General features: G+C 43.7%; 1 protein-coding gene across 1 annotated transcript in view; it reads right to left on the reverse strand.

Annotated features, from left to right (window-relative positions):
* Window positions 1–20,351, reverse strand: part of PIP4P1 (phosphatidylinositol-4,5-bisphosphate 4-phosphatase 1) — a 350,016-nt gene that overhangs the window by 82,305 nt on the left and 247,360 nt on the right. The window contains exons 3-4 of the mRNA XM_069633725.1: window positions 15,384–15,490; window positions 15,053–15,158 (exon numbers count right to left, since the gene is read on the reverse strand). Of these exons, the coding sequence (XP_069489826.1) occupies window positions 15,053–15,158; window positions 15,384–15,490 (213 nt within the window). The remainder of the gene's footprint in view (window positions 1–15,052; window positions 15,159–15,383; window positions 15,491–20,351) is intronic.

Here is a 20,351-nt window from a genome sequence, read left to right on the forward strand (position 1 = left end):
CGTTGTTAATACATTGGGGAGCAATTCATAGAATTTTGAACTCCATTTAGGCTTTGATAGGCAGCCAGTGTGCCTCTCGCTTCGCTTGAGAGATGTGATCTGTGCATTGCATACCTCAGACAGCCCGTAGGGCATTGTTTAGGATCAAGATTAACACGGAGCACCAGTCATCCTCGAGAAAGAGCGCTTTCAACTGACCCTAAGGGGTAACGAACATAAAGCACCAGCTTGATCACAAGCAAACAACTAGTATGAGGAGCCTCAACTTGTCAGAAAAAATTACAGGCAGAAACACATCCCTGCACAGGTGTACTGAATTTACAGCCCACCGTCCAGGAACCTATGGATGACATTGTATCTCAAGCAAATGTTAAATGATTCAATGAATGCACGCTTTGAGCGCAATGATTTGTACTAAACCATTATAAATTACTTAATGAATGCACGCTTCAAGTGCAATGATATGTACGAAATCAGTAACCTGTAGCATTACAGAACCAATGCAACAACTGTACCAACACTATCTGACAACAAGCAGCAAACCACAAACTAAATCTTAAGCATATGTGTACTATGACATGGTTATACAAGCAACTGCATACAAAGTACCAATTGATGACTAAATAATTGTAATGTATGCACTAGGCTTCACCTGATCACAACATGAACGTACCATGCAATGCCTTGACAAAGCCTGATAAAGAGAAACATTAGCACGTGCCACCACTAGGCTAATGTTGGCTCACAAAAGAGGCTTCTAATTAGGCCGAAACAGTACGTAGGACTGATCCTCAGTTCCTGCCATTCCAAATGGAACTTCGAATAGATTCCTCAATGCTTTTTTTAAAATCTTTTTACAAACCACGTTTAATTTCTTATATCCTAGCGCAGCACCTTAACGGACTGCTTTCCCAATACATTGTTTTGGATCAGTTGAGAAGTTTAATTATTTGGTAGAGGTTCCAAAGAGTATGGCGTTAAATGAATCCAGTTTACTGCCAATAATTGGCCTGGCCCTGCGGGTTTGCACCTTATTTATTATTTGTAAAAGTGTGTTATACTGTATGCACTTTACACATAGCCATAGACAAATATTTGTTCAAAATTAAATGTTCATAAAACATTGATATACAATAAAGTTTGTTATAAATATTAAATACTTAATTCTTACATTGTTATTCTTCCTAATTATATTTGTAATTTTCTAGATATAATTAGCTAGGATTACAATATACCCAGGATTAATGATATCCGACTCCTTCCAAACACTGTATCCAAAAGCAGATTGTACCTACCATCGTAATATTGTGAACAATTTCACCAAGCAGAATAGTGTGCACACCTGAGAGTGCTATACACGGAGTCCAAAGATGGCATCGTTTTCACTTGATTCTGCTGTTTGCATGACCTACATATTCGCTGCTCTCATGGAATGTGTCGCAATGCGCCTTTTAAAAATCCACAAAAAGGGCACTGGGGGATGGACTGCTTAAAACCCTCCAATACTATCGCATGAGGTCCGCATTTATCAGGAGGTGGCCGCTATTTCCAGACGAACCAGTGGTTCATCCATGTTTACAACTAATAACGACTACAAATGGTCTGGGGATCTCCAGGCTGTACTCTGCGGTTCAGGCACACACCCCCACGCTGAATCTATTAGGGAGAAATGGGAAGCAGATTTGCAGAGGTCAATTGGGGAGGAGAAATGGGAAAGGTATTGCATGCTCACTAAAAACGTTTCACTAAATTCGGGGCCGAGATTGATCCAATTCAAAATTCTAAACATGCTACACTATACACCAGCCAAAGTTGCAAAATTTACACCAGATGCCTCAGACTCCTGTCCCAAATGCAATTCACCTCAGGCTGATGCTTATCATATGTATTGGAAATGTCCGCTGGTAGCGGGGTTTTGGAAAGAAGTTGCGGTATTGTTGGAAGAAATAACAGATACCCCTGTGATGACCCCCCCAGAAATACCTATTTGGCGATATTGGCAAATGCTCTGAAAAAATTCGGAGATTATTCAATATTACGCGTGCCATAGCCAAAAAATGTTTACTTCAGAAATGGAAGAGTTCCACCCCCACCCAGTATGAATCATTTCTTGCACGAATTGACACACATAAATGAGGCAGAAGAACAGTTTATGACCCAACCTGTATCATGCAGACCCATGCACATGGCCCCTTCAGAGTCTACTTGTGCGATATGATTGAAGATGATAACATGTCCTCGTAACAGTGTAAACAGAATTGAATTAAGATGTCTTCTTGTTGTATATGCGAGTTGAAATGTGCCATGGTGCCGCTGTACTTTTGTAACCACGAATAAAGAAAGTTTTAAAAAAAATAAAAATATCCAGAAAAATGTAAAGCATATTCGCAAACTTTATGACAAACGACAAAATGTCCTAAGTATTGAAAACTCTTACTTCTCTGTAATGTGTTGCCTACTTGTTTAGATTATTCTTGTGTACCTCTTAAAAGTCACTTTACTATTTGTAATAAACTCTTTCAAATTTTGGCAACATCACATATTTATTTGCATTCTCATTTAAGTTTACTGTGCAGACCTTCCTTTCAGAAATTGTGTTAGTCTGTTTGTAAACTGCCCTTTACTACCACACGTGTGGACTAACTTAAGGGAAAACATGCAAATAAACTGCAAGCTTGTCTTCCTAAGCCCTCACCAGAGGACATTTAGAATATCCTGCCATGCTATTGTTACTTCACAGCATTACTAATCTGGAACATATAGTAAGTGTAAGTATTTAGAACCAACACTGCATGTTGTGGCACAGCGTGATATTCCAGATCTGAAACTAGAAACTAGCAGTGCAGGCGTTGGAGAAGATCCCTCTGCAGTTCTGATGGAGGGAAAGAAGGTCACATTCAGTTCCAAGATGTTGATACACATCTGTGGATGCTCATTCCACTGGTTGTGTATATAGAATGATCCAAGAGTGACACCCCATCCATAGGAGAGGAGTCTGCCATCAGAGTATCCATAGGATTAGAAGCCTAGAATGGTCCTTTAGACAAACTTTCGAAACGTGGCCACCTGGATCCACCTAAGCAGATCCCCTCCTCCCCCATTTCCATTTAAAGCGGGTTGCAGGATGACTGGGGGCTTACTTCTAGGGTTTTATGTCATTTAATCGCCTGCAATTTCATCCCCTGTCATTTTACATTCTAACGAAAATGCTAATCTTTTTTTTTGGGGAGGGGGCCCAATCTCCCATTCCACACTTCTTTCTGGCTATTGCCTACCACCCAAACCCTTATTCCGCCCCTTCCCACCCCCCCTAAATAATTAGATGAGCATATTCGTTGTAAAATGCACGTTAAAATGCCAGGGGATGAAAATGCAGGCAATCAAAGGACGCTGTACCGTCTTCTAGACCTCAATCAAAGTAATCAGGCCTCTCTGATGATGCGTCTTTAACATAGATGTTGAGCTAGCCTCTATAGACACTAGAATCATGAATATCGGAGAGCGCTCAGGGTGTGCTGGGATAAAGGTTACCTCTAAAACATGGAGCCACTTGCCTCCACGGTGGATAAAAGGGCGTTAGGACGCGTGCTAGAGTGTTACTGGCTCTAGCCGTTGGAACTTCAGTGCAATTCACAGGAGAGTTCCTCCGAGGGACTCTTCGAAGAGGGGAAAGGGAGGAAAATGTCCCAAAATGTGTCGGTTAAGGGCCACGGAGACCAAATCTGAGTTGACAAGGCAGGTCTGAGAGCCTGGACACTTCTTTTAACTGAGAGGTCATGACCAGATGAACATGCAAGAGTAAAGAAGAAGGAGGCAGGAGATGGCTGGACGAGGACACTTATGTGTGAACCCTTTACCTGAATGCTCTGCCAACGTTTCCTACCATGCAGGCACATTGGTTGGGTCACCTGTGAAGAAGCGCAGGGTTCGAAGGCTCAGAATATTTCAAAGTAATCTCTTGGTACAAACCCTCAGGAATGGGGGCAAACACCAGGGCTAACGCTCATGTAGAGGGCCAGAGATGTGTCTGCTACCCAAAATGCAGGACTGGTGAACGGTTTAGGCAGACCAAGGAGGACAAATCCCGATTTGTAGGCTCGTTTCTTTGGCAGATCCAGTTGGCCTTTACAGGGAAGCACTGGAGTAGGCCAGAGATCTCCTAGCCACCCTCAGCCCAACAATAAACAGCCTCTGCTTGACCATTGAATTTGTTCCTTCCAACCTGCAAGAACCACTAAGAAGAGGTGCCGCTGAAATTAAAATGCATTAAGCAATTCATTACAAGACACTTCTGTTCAGGACAGATGCTTCCTGTAGAAGGAACTATAGCGAAGGTCAAACGCCCTCAAGGCCCTAAATAAAAGTGTGCTACAAAAGATAAATGGTCACTCTTAGAAATATGTATCTATATACATTATCAACCTATGCCCTGCTTTTGATGGAATTTCACACATTTTGTTATAGGACACATTCCGTTCACAGGGAATCCCACATGCAATACTTTCCGCCATATTGCTGCTATACAAAACAATGAGGCAGTTGCGAGATCGGGTTTAGGAAACCTCAACTATTGAAGGTCACAAAAGAGGTGTGGCAGGGCTGTGTTCTAGCACCCGCACTATTCTTATAGTACATAAATAATGTAATTTATTAAATCATAGCATCTACTGACGCATCCTCACTGTACTATGAAAAGTGCATAGCCCTCAAATTTGCAGACAATGCCGTTTTGGTATCCTGAACAGCTTCGGGTCTCAGAAAACAATTACTGGAGGAGTTCTGCACTGAGAAAGGGCTCGACAGAAATGTAGGTAAAACCAAATGTATGATTTTCAAAAAAAGAAAAAAAGATACAACACGTGTCACAGTGACAGACGAGTGCCTTGAACAATTGGAATCTTTCGATTACCAAGAAGTAAGATTTGCCTGTAGCAGCAAGTAGGACCTCCAGGTGGAAAAGTCAAGAACTACTAGCCCTACAGGTAAGGTGTATCGCCACCTTTACTCCCTTACAATTGGTAAATACTCCCCCCCCCCCCCAAAAAAAAGAAAAATAGGGAGTAAAAATATTCATAACAAAAAATAGGAAACAGACACGCACGACCTGGTCCCTCAACTTTCATCCACATAGCTCCATCGATATGTTTGTATAGGTAGCACACTTAGTGTCCGAGGAAGAAATTGCTATAACTACTGCCTGATCCTAAGAGTTAACAATGCATGAATAACTAGGTACAAAGAACGTGCACAAACACATGTTTTATAGTTTAAACGTGTTTTTCTCGCTTATAGAATACTTTGGGAATAGGACTTTTTAATTCCCTAAAAAATCATTTTACTGCTAACTTTAAAAAATAGGGAGCAAAATACTCCCACTTGGAAAACTTATTTGAAGCACTAAGAAATACCCTTTCTAAGTTCTGTGGTGCAATACGTAAACTTGCATTAAAACATGGAAATGGGCCAGTGAGACCATGCACTGAGGCCTATAAAATCCGAGCAAGACAGGTGGCACAATATGGGCCCCGAGATTTGGGGATATGTGAATTGCTCCAAGAGCTGAGTTATACACTTTTCTGAAGACGATACCGGGTCTACCCAAAAGCATGTCAAATATCCTTCGTCATGAAGAACTGGATTTGCCATATTTTGACCAGACAGTAACACTTGGACACCTTTTTAATTCGCTAAGATTGTAGAGTGTGCCTATGCTGAATAAGTACAGGGATGCTGTAATTGGTGTACCTGGTCAGGAAAGAGGCTCTTCATTACTATGGTTGGCCCATGTAAAGAGAACCTTATGCAGCATTGGATGCATGGATTTATGAACTAATACATCATTAATTGACAGCAAAATTATAGAGTTAGGGCAGAGGCTTTTGCAAAATGTAAATTTGACGTACTAGATAGAATGCAAGCCTCAATGTCACTGAGAGCATATTGGGATTGCAAATGCGCACCAGGCTATGAGTTATATCTTGATGAGATGAGACCTAGATTGACTAAAATCAATTCGGAAGAACACTTTCTTTGTGTCTGTCCCTTATACATGCCATACAGAAAATGTTATCTGAGGCAAAGGTTTTTGTTCTGTGGTATTAGAACAAAAAGTGAAGCCATGTGTCTTTGTAACAATACGAGCGACACACAGTCTTTGCTGTTGCCAGATATGCCTACAGAGCATGACTGACGGGGTCAGTAATGAATGTTGTAGCCATAGTACTAGTAATAGGCTCCTTCTTACTAAACATCTCAGGACTATGCCAGCTGGTAGATTGTGTGTCGTACTGTGTTTTCTTGTGCTGTAACATTTTTATTTAAAATAGTGCAATATTGACTTAGATAGAGATGGAATTTTTGCACCGAATAATGTTGAATTTACTGTATATTTTAATCATTTTTATGATGTTTTATACTGATGGATTGGTATTTTAAACCGAAATAAAGTGAGAATTGACTAAGCATTAAGAGCGTATGCACTAAATGTAATGAGAAGCTTTAACCCATATTGTCAGAGAACCCATCCGCACTGTAAACAGATTGTTCCAATGCATAAATAAACAATACAATACAATCTAAAACGTGTTCCTCAATGAAACGGTTTCTAGCCACACCCTGATAATTGTTTATCTGTTATTTAACCTCATCATTCTGCCCTAATGTAGTGCTTTATTAGTGATGCATCACTTTGGCAAGGCAATTTCGATATAAAAGTAAAACATGCTGAAATGAACATTAAGGAAATTCCACCTGACATCTGTTGCTGACATCTACTGTGTTTACTGAGAAGGATGTTCCTGGAATAAGTCCGGTCTTTTTGCAAAACCGGTTTTTCGATTTCACAACTGTTTTCTTCAACTACTGATTGGGACCAAGGGATTGCAGAATATAAAGCTTTTGGGTTTAGCGTGGAAATCAATCTGGAGTTTATAAGCACTCCTAGAATTAGATCCCTAACCATTAGTACGTCCAGCCCTGAAAAGAAGTGCAATTCCAGTGGTTGTGGTTAAGTGTTCCAGACATCAGGAAAAGTTCAGTTAAGTGTCTCTCCCAGTCCCACCACCAGGGAGTGGATCCTCGACTAGACCTGCAGATTTTAGTCAGGCAAGGCAGAGATAGGACCAGGACTTTATGCCATGTAACCCTATGGATTGTGGCGTGGCAGGAATAGGTAGTAGAACTTACCTCCTTGATGGTGGTCAATGGCCACGATCGTCCACCTGTCTTCAGAGGATTGCAATTCGTCATAGGGGTCCAACAATCTGAAAAATCACTGTAGGAGGCCTCCTTTTATCCAAGATTTGGACTCAAGTCGCCACCAGGTCCACCAATGGTCAATGTCTGTACCATTCAAACTGGCAGTGGCTATATATATATATATATATATATATATATATATATATATATATATATATATATATATATATATATATATATATATATATATTTTTTTTTTGTTTATTTGGTAGGCTGAGTTAATCAACCTTTCAAATTCATTACAAAATCCATATATGGCTATTCCGGACCAGAGAGGTCAAGAAGAAGCTCAAAGTACAATGGGCAAACGACAGGTGGATATCTTATGGAACGGCCATTTTAGAGTATATGGTAATGTTTATGGCATTATGCAGTCAAATGCAAAAGTGCTTGAGTAAGTCAAAAACGTGGTAGAAAAATATCCGTTGCCACTGGCCCATCCTGGACACATTGTATTTGTAACCACAGAGTTACAAAAGAAAAAATAAGGCTACAAAGTACCCTAACCATGCTTCGCTTTAAGTTGGTGCATGTAGCTTTCAAAATACAAGAAAATCACCCAAAAAATAAAAATAAAAAAAAATAAATGTCCCGTTGCTGATACTCTTATGGACTGATCAATTTCCCCATAATATTGAGTAAAAGGAGGAAGTAAAGTGGAGGGCTTTACGTACCTCCAAAATCTCAGGTCAGCAAGCAGTACACTAGCAAAAAGAAAGGGTGCCCCATAGAAGTCTATGGGAGTAAAGCAGTACAAATAAATCTTTCCTAACAACTGGCATGAAATTCTCTACAGGATGTCCTCAACAAATGTTCAAGCGGTCATAGCAGTACTGAAGCAACATTCACCTTGATAAAATCTGCATCTGTCTACAAATGTTATTTGCACCCACTCTGTGGGTTAAGATTTTATAGAAAATTGAGGGTATTACCAAGTTTGGGAGCACTGGAGGCATTGCTGGGGGCGGGTGTGAAGGGTGGTAGAGGGGGCTATATGCCCAGGTCTTTTCGATGTAGCCCCAGATAGAAACTTAGGGGCTACAACCAAAGGCTAGCTAGCACTGAGTCCCTGACAGTCCCAACATTAGCGCAGACCCAGATCTTTTTCAGATTGATCTTTTGCAGTTGCTCCCTCCTTTCCCAAAAAGAAAAATAAATTCACAACAGAAACCCAATAAAATGTTAACAAATCCTCACAAAACGAGATACTAAACTGGTTTCAAAGCAGTGCACTAGGCCATGTGAAGCATCTGCAAACTTGTGCTGGGAGAATGGTGCAAATTACCTAAAGGTGCAACACAGGTTTCGATACCTATTGGTAGCAAAATAGGCTTTTCTGCCTGCTTTCCTGTAGGGGTAAGAGTAGTGTGTAGTAATACCCCAAAAACATTTCTCTAGCCACTGTTTGGAATGTCACTACTTCACGGAGCCATCTGTGGGATATAGAGACATTTAAAGCACAATGTCAAAGCATGTAGACGCCCAATTATAACTGATCGCAGGTGTTTTGTTGCACTATATAAAGTACTGCTACTTGTGACCTTACAGGAATCTTGATCCAAATATCATTGATCTATGAAAGATGGCCACAAATATATTTCATTTGCCTTTGTAAAGCATGTGCGTGTGGTGTGAGCATGAGTGATGGAGGGACGCACTCCCTCCCGATAAAGAGTTTGGAAACCAGGACAATGGGAAGAAATAAGGTATACATAACGGTAAATAAGGTTGAACATTAGATCAGGCACAATGTAAAACAAACAAAGCCGAGCACACTCCCAACTTATGCACTTTCAACAAGCCAGAACTGAACAACAATCTGAACCTGAAAATTCTACCCCTTCATCTGAACAAGCCTGCATGGGCCTGTGAATGTCTGTTTCAACGTACTGCTCTTGATGTTCCGTAGATCAATTGTTACGAATCATTGAACCATAGGATTGTATTTCACAGGTAAAACCAACTTAGCCACTACGTTATAAACCACACAGAGGTATTCAAATCTAAGGTATTGCTGCATCACCTGGGAACATTAAAAACACAACCCTAAAATTTTCCAAATACATAATGTCCCATTACACACATAATGTCAAAGAACAGGTTGCTCTACATCAGGAGTTGTTTGCAGGCCAGACGGTCCCCGAATCCCCTTTCACAAGGCCTCTGCAAATTTCAGAGAAATCGCCCCGGCAGAGGGGAATCCAAGACAAGACTCACCTGCTGCAGCCAGGGGCTGCAGCTAAAATAAAACGAGAAAGCATCTTCACAAATATCCGGGTTTTTTCAGAGTATCTCTTGCGCTTTTTTTTTTTTACTTTTATTACCATAAAATGATGGGATAATTCGGTTTCTGAAAAGGAGGTCTGCTAATCCAACCCCCTTTCATAAGCGCACCATGCTGAAATGATAGTGCACACCTGGGCCTATGCTGTAACTAAGTCTCCTGACATCTGCAGCCTGAGCGCTTCCGTGGCGCATAGTAGGTTCAAAGGTCACATGTGCATCACCAGCTACACTCGCATCATGGTGCTGATCACTGGAGCCCCTCTGAAGACCGCAGGTACGGGAAGGAGCAGAATTAGAGTAGAACAAGAGCGAAGGTAAGCCCAGATGGGTCTGCCGCTTTTAAAGCTAAAACATCTCAAAACTTACCTGACATAACCAATTGCACGACGGCTTTAGTAATGGATTCAACCTAATTCATGGAGTGCACAGAAGGACCCAGAGTAGGCACTTCCTCTAGTAAGGCCACAGGGGTCTTAGAAGCGTCAACCAAGGATGAAATGACAGCCCTGAGCAAAGGAGAAATTACTTTGCTCTTCCTATGGATTCTTCTCCTATAGATTCGTCACCTTGATCATCCCCTCAGAACCTTTAGACAGGGGGCTTATAGCGCCACTCCACTCGTGATGTTGGTGATCGTACTTAAGGCATGCGCTACTCCCCCTTCCCTCAGTTCCCCACCTCCCAACTCCTCCCCAGCCCCGAAATCAGCATTTGAGGATAAGAGCCCATACACTGAAAGGAAAAGGCCTGTAATTAGCTTTTATTATGAGGAACAGATACACAATTATGTGGGCCAAGAATCCATAGAAAGAACATTGCTGGTAAGTAATTTCTTCTTGAATGGATTGCATTCTTCCAGATTGTTCATTTTGACAGACTCCCAAAAACAGTGCCCCTAACAGGAGGTGGGAATGGAAGCTACAACAAGAGATGCTTAAGCGCAGCCCAACAAAACGAGGCATGCCTGCCCAGGGCCAGGTCTTAATTGCAATGTTTCGAAAAGGTATGCAGTGAGGCCCATGTTGCAGACCGACAAATCTCTCTCACTGGCATGCCCCTTTGGAGGGAAGATGAAGCGGCTACGACTCTGGTAGAATAGGCCCTTCCTTAGAAGGGCGTTACTTGGAGCCGGAGCACGAAGCATGGCTCAGTGACAGCTCCTGGCCTAATCCTGGCACTGGCCCTGGACTATGGCGCAAAACCACAAATCTGCTGGAAAAGTGCCGGGTGTGACAGGGAATGCTGAAAGATGCAGCTTCGGAAGAATGGGGATGGGCAGGATGGTTTGTTCGAGATATTGTCCCTGTCACCTCGGGGGCCGTGAATCCAGTATGGTGCCTCGCACCTCCGCAGCCAGTAACCCCACCGAGCAGTTGACCCCACCGAGCAGTGGGCTTGCCCGCTGGTAACAACCCCACGCCTGGCTGGGCAGACCTGAGGCAGCAGCGCAGTGTCCTCCACTGTCATCGCTGACGAATGAGCTCCCCATGTTGCCTGCTGCAGCGCCCAGAGGGAGGGGCTTGCACACGCCTCTGGCGTGCATGAAGAGCACAGCTCCTGTGTCTCCCCCCAACCACCCGACATGCTGCCAGGTGCAGAGCGGAGGCTCCTGTTAGCGGCGCCAGGCTGAGGTGTCAGTGTCTCCTGGTCATTGGGCCAAAGTGGGCTGAAAGGCTTGAGGTGGGGGACATCTGCGGGGGGCTTGCACCTGGCCATGGTGCATGTTCTGGGAAGCCACCTGGTGGTATCCCACAATAGATCCCTGCTGTGAAAGGAGGCCAGGGGTCCCCACCTGGCCCGTGTGAGCAGCCTGATTGAGAAGGGAGCATGGACGCAAATTGAGCCTGGCACCAGTCCGAATGGGTTGTGGCTGTGGCCAGCCTTCCGTGAGCCAGCCCGCCAGTTAGGGGCTTCATTTGTGGAATCTCTGGTGCAACGGCTCCAAGAATACTTCCTGGTCCTGGCAGACCAGAAGGGGCCCGACCTTCTGCTGCCAATTGATTGCTGGATGAGGTTGGACGCCTGGTGATTCGGCGGAGGGGATGTTGAGACCCAAGGGCCCTGCGGAGCACGCACTTCACACGGCAGCCACAGCGGGCAAGCAAGGCAGATTTCAAGAGGTGGCTAAACCACACAAAGACTGTGGATCAGTTGGCAAGCACTGCTATCTACCATGGGGGCTGCACAGCACCACCATAGGAGAATATGGCGAAAGACTCCAAGGCAGTGAAGCAATCAGATATCACAACTCTACTGTTGAGCGCCACAGAGAAGCCTAAAAAGGGGGAGCAGGTTAAAGCCATGGTTCACGCGGTGGACTCTGTGGTGAACCCTCTGCCCCCCCCCCCAGCCTCCCGAAACAGTGACAAAGACGGACCTGCAGAATCTCCTTGCTGCCACAATGGAGTATCAAAAATACAGGGGAGGTCTTAAAGGAGATCACTATCTTGGACAAGCAAGTCGAGGAGGCGGACAGCAGCACAGCTGAAGTGGAGTCCGCCCTGTGCGAGCAAGGATACAAAATAGGCTAGGGTGCCAACAGGATCATGCGTTGGAGGCCAGATGCAAGGCCCTAGAAGCAAAGCAAGAGGATGCCGAGAATCGCTCCTGCTGCAGTAACATCCGCCTGCGAGGCATTCTACCCACGGTCCCCAGATGCAAACCTAGAAGAATGTGTGCGCAAATCTCTTCCGCTTTGTCCTGGCCCTCCCCAACAGTGCCTCGCTGGAGGTGAACAGAGTGCATCGCACCGAGCCGCAGCAAGCACAGCCCGCTCCTCCAGATGTCTTGGTGAGAGTCGACTATTATAAGGTCATGGAGAAAATTATGAGAGTGTCTAGGGACTCTCCTATAATCCAGTTCAGGGTCGCCTCAGTCGCACTGTACCAGGATCTATCAGCCTCCATGCTTGCAAAAAGGAAGGACTTGATACAGCTCACAGAATGGCTGCGAGAGAGCTAAATCACCCATCGCTGGGGGTTACCCAAAGCTGTGATTTTTGCAGCAGCAGGTTAGCCTTGGAAGGTGCGCTCGATGAAGGAGGCGGAGGAGCTTCTTAACCCGGATTCCGGAGGTGACAGGGGACACTCCTGACTCCGCGCCAGGTTCTCCCCTGTCCCCTGCCCCCCTGCAGGGGCCCGTGGAGTCCTGGGCCCAAGTGAGCAGAAGAAGGTAACCCAATGGTCCGGCCTGCAAGAACAAAAAAAGGCTCCATGGGTCAAAGCAAGGAAGACAGTTGACAGGTGCCGAATGCAATTTCTTGCGTTGGAGGCAGGGGGCTGGGGTGGCTTGGTGCAGGGTGCTGGGACTGCAATAGGACTTTGTCGTTATGGGCTGTGGCAGCGACTCCCGATAGGAACTGGGAAGGGGTGAACGCTGTAAAATGTTAATTGTTGAGGAATTGAACTGGACCCAGGTCTACAGGATGCTCCTGGAATCCTCCGAGAAAAATTTGCAAGGTGAGGGATTGTGGCCGGCAGTTCACGGTCATTGATAGAAGTAATGTTCATTGCTCTTTGGGGCCTGGTTGCCTGGTTGGGGTTAGTTGCCCCAGGGAATGTGGGCTTTGCTATTCTGTTCCGATGTTGGGCTGGGAGTTTGGATGGGGGAAAATCTGTAGGGGATATTATCTACATCACTTTACCATCAGCAAGGCACTCCCTCACGTGGCAGGTCGATAATTTATATTTGTATTTATTAATTTTATATAGCGCTTTACGCCACATCACTTTACATTACAACAAGAATACATTAGAAGCATGAGTTTCAAACTTGAGTCAAACAATCGAAAACAGTATGCAGAACAATTTGCTGAGGACTAAGAACAAGATAAAAATAGTGGAAAAGTATGAAGGCAGTAATAAGGAGCTGTCAGGAGGAAGGATGAAGAAGGTAAGATTTTAAGGAGGAGCGGAAGGAGGGGTAAGAGGAAATGAAGCGGATAGTAAGAGGTAGAGGAGTTCCAGTGTAGAGGGGCGAGGAGCTGAAAAGATTGGGTTGTACGCACCACATCTTTAGCAAACCATGGCTGGCAGCAGTGTAAAAGAACTCGGTATGGTGACATGGAATGTGCAGGGCCTTAACTTTCCAGCTAAGTGAAAGTCAGCCGCCGCGGGCTAACAGACCTACCAGCCGACGGTCTGTCTGCAGGAGACGCACCTCTTAGCCACAGCTGAGAGGCGTATACATTTTGGCCAGTTTCCTAGATCGTACTTAGCCACGGTGGGGGGAAAAAGGGGGCTCTGCGGTTCAGCAAAGTGGTACCTTTAATTGAGGTCACAGTGAAGCGGGACCCAATTGGTAGATATATACTAGTTAACGGACGTCTGAGCAACCACTCACATTTGCATCAATCTACTGCTCAAACAGTGCGCAGGATCGGGTCCTGCGAGCCAATCGCACCAGACATCTCCTTTGCATAGGGATAGATTCTCATGGGAGGGGTATTTCAACTTGGTCCTCGGCCCAGCAGCCGGCAAAACTCTCCCGCCCACTAGAGAGGACTACAAAGAGGCCACAAGGTTTGCCTGGTTTATCTGGGAAGTCGGGATAGTGGACGTCTGGAGGATATTTCCCCCAAGGTTACAAGTCCAAATACTATTCAAATGCAGCACGAAATTTTGCTGTGCTCTTTTTCTGTGAGGACTATAATGTTGCCAACAGCACTTCATTGACTATGTTATTGCACGTTTATGTTTGAATCCCGCCCTCTCTTTGTATCTTGTTCCTTCAATAAAAAGAATATGTTGAGAAAAAAAAAAGAAATGAAAAAAAGAATAGGCCCTTAATCCTGCCGCCACTTCCTCACCCGCTCTTGCATAGTATTACAGTTTGCATAAACAATACAATGTAATTGTCTACTTTGTAATTGCCTGTCTCTAGACAGGGAAAAGGCAACAAAAAGCTGATCGTCCCTCCAAAAGGCATAAGTTCTTGCCAAGTAGATACTCCGAGCTCTCTTTGGATCATGCCTCATCATAACCCCAGAAATGATCTGGGTTCTTGCACATGATTGTCTGTGTAATCACTGAATATGTTAAACAGAGGAAATCGAGGTTAGCGTTACATGATTTTGTGCTTTTCCGCCCGTCTTCCACGTTTTCGATATTGTTTGTATTCTTGTATTTGTCTTTGATACAGTGTGCCAGCTCTGAACAGAATGGGCACAAAAAGTAAAGTTTGCAGAAAAATGAAACCAATACCATTGTAAGATAATTTAAAAGCTAGTCAGTACAGAATGTATGTATTAGTTAAATAATGTTAAAAATGATGTGTGGGTAAAGTACAAGCCCATCAGCTCAGAAAAAGTTGTTATTTTTGCTTCTTGGACTACTACAAAAATTGGGCATTATATGTCATGCATGGTCATAACAGTAATGCTCATTTTAGTGCACAGAAATGTGTCTGTTAGGACACTCCTTTGTTATACGAGTGTTTGCCAAGTTTCTGCCCACATGATAAAGTCCTGCACTCCCTCATTACCCTGAAAAGGTGTAGAAAAGGGACATACCAAGAAAGTGTTTTTGCAGTGTCCACACACAACTCGTACGCCCACTGGCTGTGGATCTGGGCTGAGGGGTCCGGCATGCACAGGTCCCAGGTTGATGATTCGTTTACTGAAGAGAAAACCAGAAAGGCGATTACACACAAAAAATGAACAACCATAAGCCAGGTCACTGTTCCCAGTACAGTCTATGTTTATAGGCCAAAGATGTTCTAAGAAGGGCAGAGGCCTGACCCAGGACAGCCCATGGTGCTATGAAGTTTGCGCTCCTTTTATGACTCCCCACTCCCTCTGCACCCCTCTCCCCCCCCCCCCCCACTACTGCCCAGTCACTTACCAATAAGGCCTGGGACACGCTATCCGTTGTGATGTCACTTTACAGATGAGAAGGCAGTTACAGGGGCAGCGCACATACTTTTTTCCTGGAGGAGCATTCTTGATTGGCTAAAAAAACAAAAACTCAAGTCAGAAAAGAGTTGTTGCAGCATAATGCAAAGAACTATCCATCATTGTTGTGTGATAGGTTTGGCCTGGGTGAGCAAAGTGGGAACAAGGTGATAAGGCCTGATCCTCATAGCAGCCAGCGGAAGGTGGAGAGGGGAGGCTAAGGCAGACTGTACGACAGTACAGAGGCAAGACAAGAGCCTGCAGTTTTAAGTCTGGCCAAGGGTGAAGGTTGACAATGATGGCCATGCAGAAAGAGAAGTCAGGTTGCTAGGGCATACAGCAGACTGCAGGAAGCAAATAGATAGGACATATGGTAATAACACACAAGCCTATGGTGATGACAGACGTATGGGATAAAACGCTGGAGGAGACAGGTGGGGGTGAGGGTGAAAGTGTTGAGAAAAGCCACGAGAGTTAAAGGTGAGGCTTTGCACCCTATGTATAGTAACGGAAAACAATTTTTAAAAAATGAAAAAGAAAAAATAATAATCTGACCAGAATAGGGTACACCCTGTGCAATAAATACAGTTTTGGAGGCATGAAAAGACCAATACATGCTGCAAGAGTGGAATTGATGAAGCCAGAAGGGGTGACAAGGTGAAAATGGCAGTTGTGAGGCACGCCTTACTGTCGAGCAACACAGTCCCTGGGGCGGTTATAAAACCAGATCCTGGGCAGGTGGTTTAAGTAAGCCATGGAATGAGTTTGAAAGCATGCCCATGTACTAAGCAAACTAAAAAGAATTGCAATCCAGCATTCTCTGTGGAGAACCTCTGCTCCAATCTAGATTTAACTTAATTTTGTAACTTCACATTATTGTATAACTGGTTTGTGCATCTAGAGAAAATATGCAGGCTCTCCAGTTCCAAACTGCAATAAAACAGGACTGGGCTGAACTACAAGCTTTACAGTACACTGGGATTGAAAGTCTGGATGAACCGAGGTAAATACAACCTACATCGCCTTTTTTTTTTATCAACCTCTCGCTCAGATTCACACAATCTCTGAGACCAATAATAATTAACTGCGCTGCGTTTTCTTGCTTCCAAGACAAAATGTCTTGCCCTTGAGCTATCCTTCCTCCACTATATCTAAATTCTATAATCTAATCTTCAACTATTATACACTCCTTGGCTGCATCAAATCAAGGGCTAAAACCATAGAGGCCATCAGTGGCACTTGTTATTTATTGTATATAGTTCTAACAACACTTATACAATTCACATACAAACTTGACAACAGAACATCTTTACAAATACGGTACACAAATATTCCTAGCTCATTGACACAATAATACAATCTTTCCTTCTATTCATTCTTTCCTTTATATCCTACCACATCGACCACATCATACAGAATAAATACATCATATCAAAATATAAACAAATTAATCCGAAAAAACATTTGAGTGACAAAACATCAAATGTATCCTACTTTCCTCCCGTTTAATCACAAATATATGGTTGTACCCCTCTACATACCCTATTAAGTGCAAACTACGTCCTAGTTGATTCAGCATTTAAACGAAAAGCCCAAAACTCAGAGGATTTAATCGCATTGTAATCATGGACAAGGCATCCCAAGGTGGTCATATATGAAGGTCCCATACGAGGACACTCGGTAAGGACATGCTTCATGGTCTCTCTATTTACACCGATTTCACACATTCTACAAAATCTGCCATCTTGCGAGAGCTTCAATTTGGCACCACACATGGACTGGCAACTGGTTGGTGCGCATTTTTGTATGAAAACCGCATACCGCGAGATGCGGACAAAGCAACAGATATAATTGAGGTTAAATGAACCTATGGACCACCTGGGCCACATGCTTAAATCCATTTAACTTTGCCAGGTGGTAGTTACACTGCCAGGCCCATTTTGCCAGACGGTGGCTGAGGGCCCTTTTAATGTTCAAAAAAACTGAACATCGCTTAAAATCAGGAAACCAATCAATTGCATCACACATCTCCCTAAAACATGTCACAAATGACCCTTTCAAGACTATAGTCAGATTGTGGCCATAACTCTCACCCAATTTAGCCAGAAGAAGGCAGCTTGGAGACATTATTGCCTTTAAAGAAAGGGCACCTCTACGCAACAACTGCGTTTTTAATGAAAGCAGCCCTAATTCAAGGTGTAAACATTCGATTGAGGCAGACCTAGATAACTCCAAAACATTCCTCCAAAAATAAGCCTCTATCACATCTAACCATGTCAGGTCCTTTAGCACCAATGCCTCAAAGCCATAAATAATCGCAGGACAGAACCACTGTTTATAGAGTGCCAAGACTCCACCTAATGAAAAGCCTGCGTTTTCAATGGTACATTTTCTCACCAAACAAGTGATTTGTTTTGCCCTTCTGGATTTGGCTTCAATTATGTCACCATATCCAGACGTAGCCGACATCTCAAGCCCCAGACCCTTATTTGATTTAGTATAGTCAATAAGGCCCACATTTAACAATAAACTTAGATCTATTCACTTTCTTGGAAGACAACAGCATTATCTCGATTTTGTTTAAATTTACTGATGGCTGATACTCCACCAAATACTGCCTCAGCCCATTCAACATGGACTTCATTCCAGTCAGCAAATGGTCAATAATTGCCAGATCGTATGCGTACAACATCACAGAGACCGGGCAAGGACCAATTTTTGGTGGGTATCCAAAACTATCTGTCAAATGTTCCAGTAGGTCGTAGATATATATGTTGAACAGCAGGGGAGCAAGCCTACATCCCTGCCTTACTCCCCAGTATATTCTCATTTGTTTGGACAAAAGTCCATCATCACACAAACCGAATCTGGGCCATTGTATCAGAGTAGAGAACCATGATGACTTCCAACAACCAACTTGGACAGCCCCACCTTCTCATTTTATTCCATAGGATGTTAAAGTCCACTTCATCAAAAGCGGACCTAATGTCCACAAATGTATTATATACTGAGGGATTGTGGCTCAGCTTTGCCTAAGTAATTTAAGTGTCCAATACACAAATATTATGCATCTTACAAGACCCAGGTCAAAAACCTGTCTGGAACGAGTGAAGAATGTCATTGCTACTAACAAAGGTTTGTAGGTGTTCCAAGACAAGAGGCAAATACCTTGCCAGCGATATCCAACAGAGATAACAGCCTGTAGTTTTCGTGGGATAATCGGTCCCCCGATTTAAAAACAGGTACAAGAATCGATTTTTTTTCCAGGAGTCCGGTATCTCCCTAGCAACACAAACTTGTTGGAATGATGGGGTACAGATTTTCAATATTAAACTCAATCGGTAATTCCAAAGTAGTAGGGCATACTTCCTCTATAATATCCACATGGAACATTCTTTCTTCAATATCGGAAACCGAGGTCCCCTCCATAATGGGGTTTAAAATTGAAGGGTCTGAAGACCCCCTGACTAAGGTCAATACCCTCCACATGTTACCAACATTACCACTCTTCACGGCATCTATCATACGTTGCCAATTTTCCGTTAAACCCCCATGCCTTCTCCTAGCAAGCAAATTTCTATATTGATTCTTCAACTTATGTGAATTTCTCAGCAATACGTATGCCGAAATAGATGTCTTTTTAGATCTCTGAACTGTTTTTGCAGGCTTCTCTTGGCTACGGAAATCTCAGGAGTGTATCGCCTGTTTGGCAGACACTGATGGTCGTACCCCTCCTCGCACCTGATCTACTGGCAAGCACTGTAAACCAGTGTTCAATATCGTTTGGAGCGCGTAATTTTAAATTAGAATGGACTTCTTGCATTTTAAGTCTCAAAATGCTACAGGCTATGCACATTTTGCTCTGACCAAACCAACCTGTTTCCCGCCTTAGTGGGCACAAGATCGACCGGACCCTAGATCCCTGCTCATACACCTCTGGATGCCAAGCAAGAATGAGAATGGCGCCATCACTGACCGACCTTCTGCAGATAAAGTACTTACTCTTTCGGTCAGTACATTATCACAACACACAATCCAGAGTAGCCCTCCTAGTTCCAGCATACCAAGTGGGCTTCCACAGAATATCACAGCTAGTTCTCCCATTCAGGATCACCAATTTCCAATCCGTCAGGAATTGCAACCATCTTTTACCACTGGCATTTGCGTCTTTTAATACCATTTTACTGTCCTCCACTACAGTGCAAGATTTGCCAGGATTCAGATGATCACCACATATTGCATTTAAATCTCCTCCCAATATAATACCATCCTCTATTGGGACCTTTACCCAATTGGTAATCAGCGCATCAACATAAATATTTATGACCCTACAGGAATTGGGGCTGGTGATTCATTAATCAACAAGAGTCATTTTAATTTTGGTGTCCCCCCCTGTTAGCTCCCCTAATAACACTGACTGCAAGTTGATTACCATCTGAGTCAATAGGGGATACCATACTAGATTTTAACTCATGTTGAATGCCAATTAGAAGTCCTCCATAAGGGCGCCCTACTGTTCCTTTCTTGGCCATGACTAGATGTATGGTACATCCGTCGGCAAGAAAAAGTGCAGGTAACCAGGTTTCCTGAAGCATAAACGCTGAATAATACAGCAAAGAAAATAAATAATAATAATCAACGGACAAACCCTTCTGAAGGAAGTGATAGTGGCCTCTAGTATTCCAGGAGGCCAATGTAAATGTTCACTTTACCAAACCCTCAGTCCCTGCTAACATACTCTTCAGCCATACCCAGCCTTGGGCATTGTCAAAGCCCACCGGGGGCGAATCATTCTTACCTTTTACCACGGGAACCTTATTTTCCAATGGATTTTAACACGGATTACAACAGACTTTAGTGTCCAAGGATAGGGTAACCTTGTCCAGTTCGTACCCAAGGAATTCTAAGGATTCAAACT

This window comes from Ambystoma mexicanum, chromosome 13 (assembly GCF_040938575.1).
Source record: "Ambystoma mexicanum isolate Mex_15411 chromosome 13, UKY_AmexF1_1, whole genome shotgun sequence".
NCBI classification, from domain to species: domain Eukaryota; kingdom Metazoa; phylum Chordata; class Amphibia; order Caudata; family Ambystomatidae; genus Ambystoma; species Ambystoma mexicanum.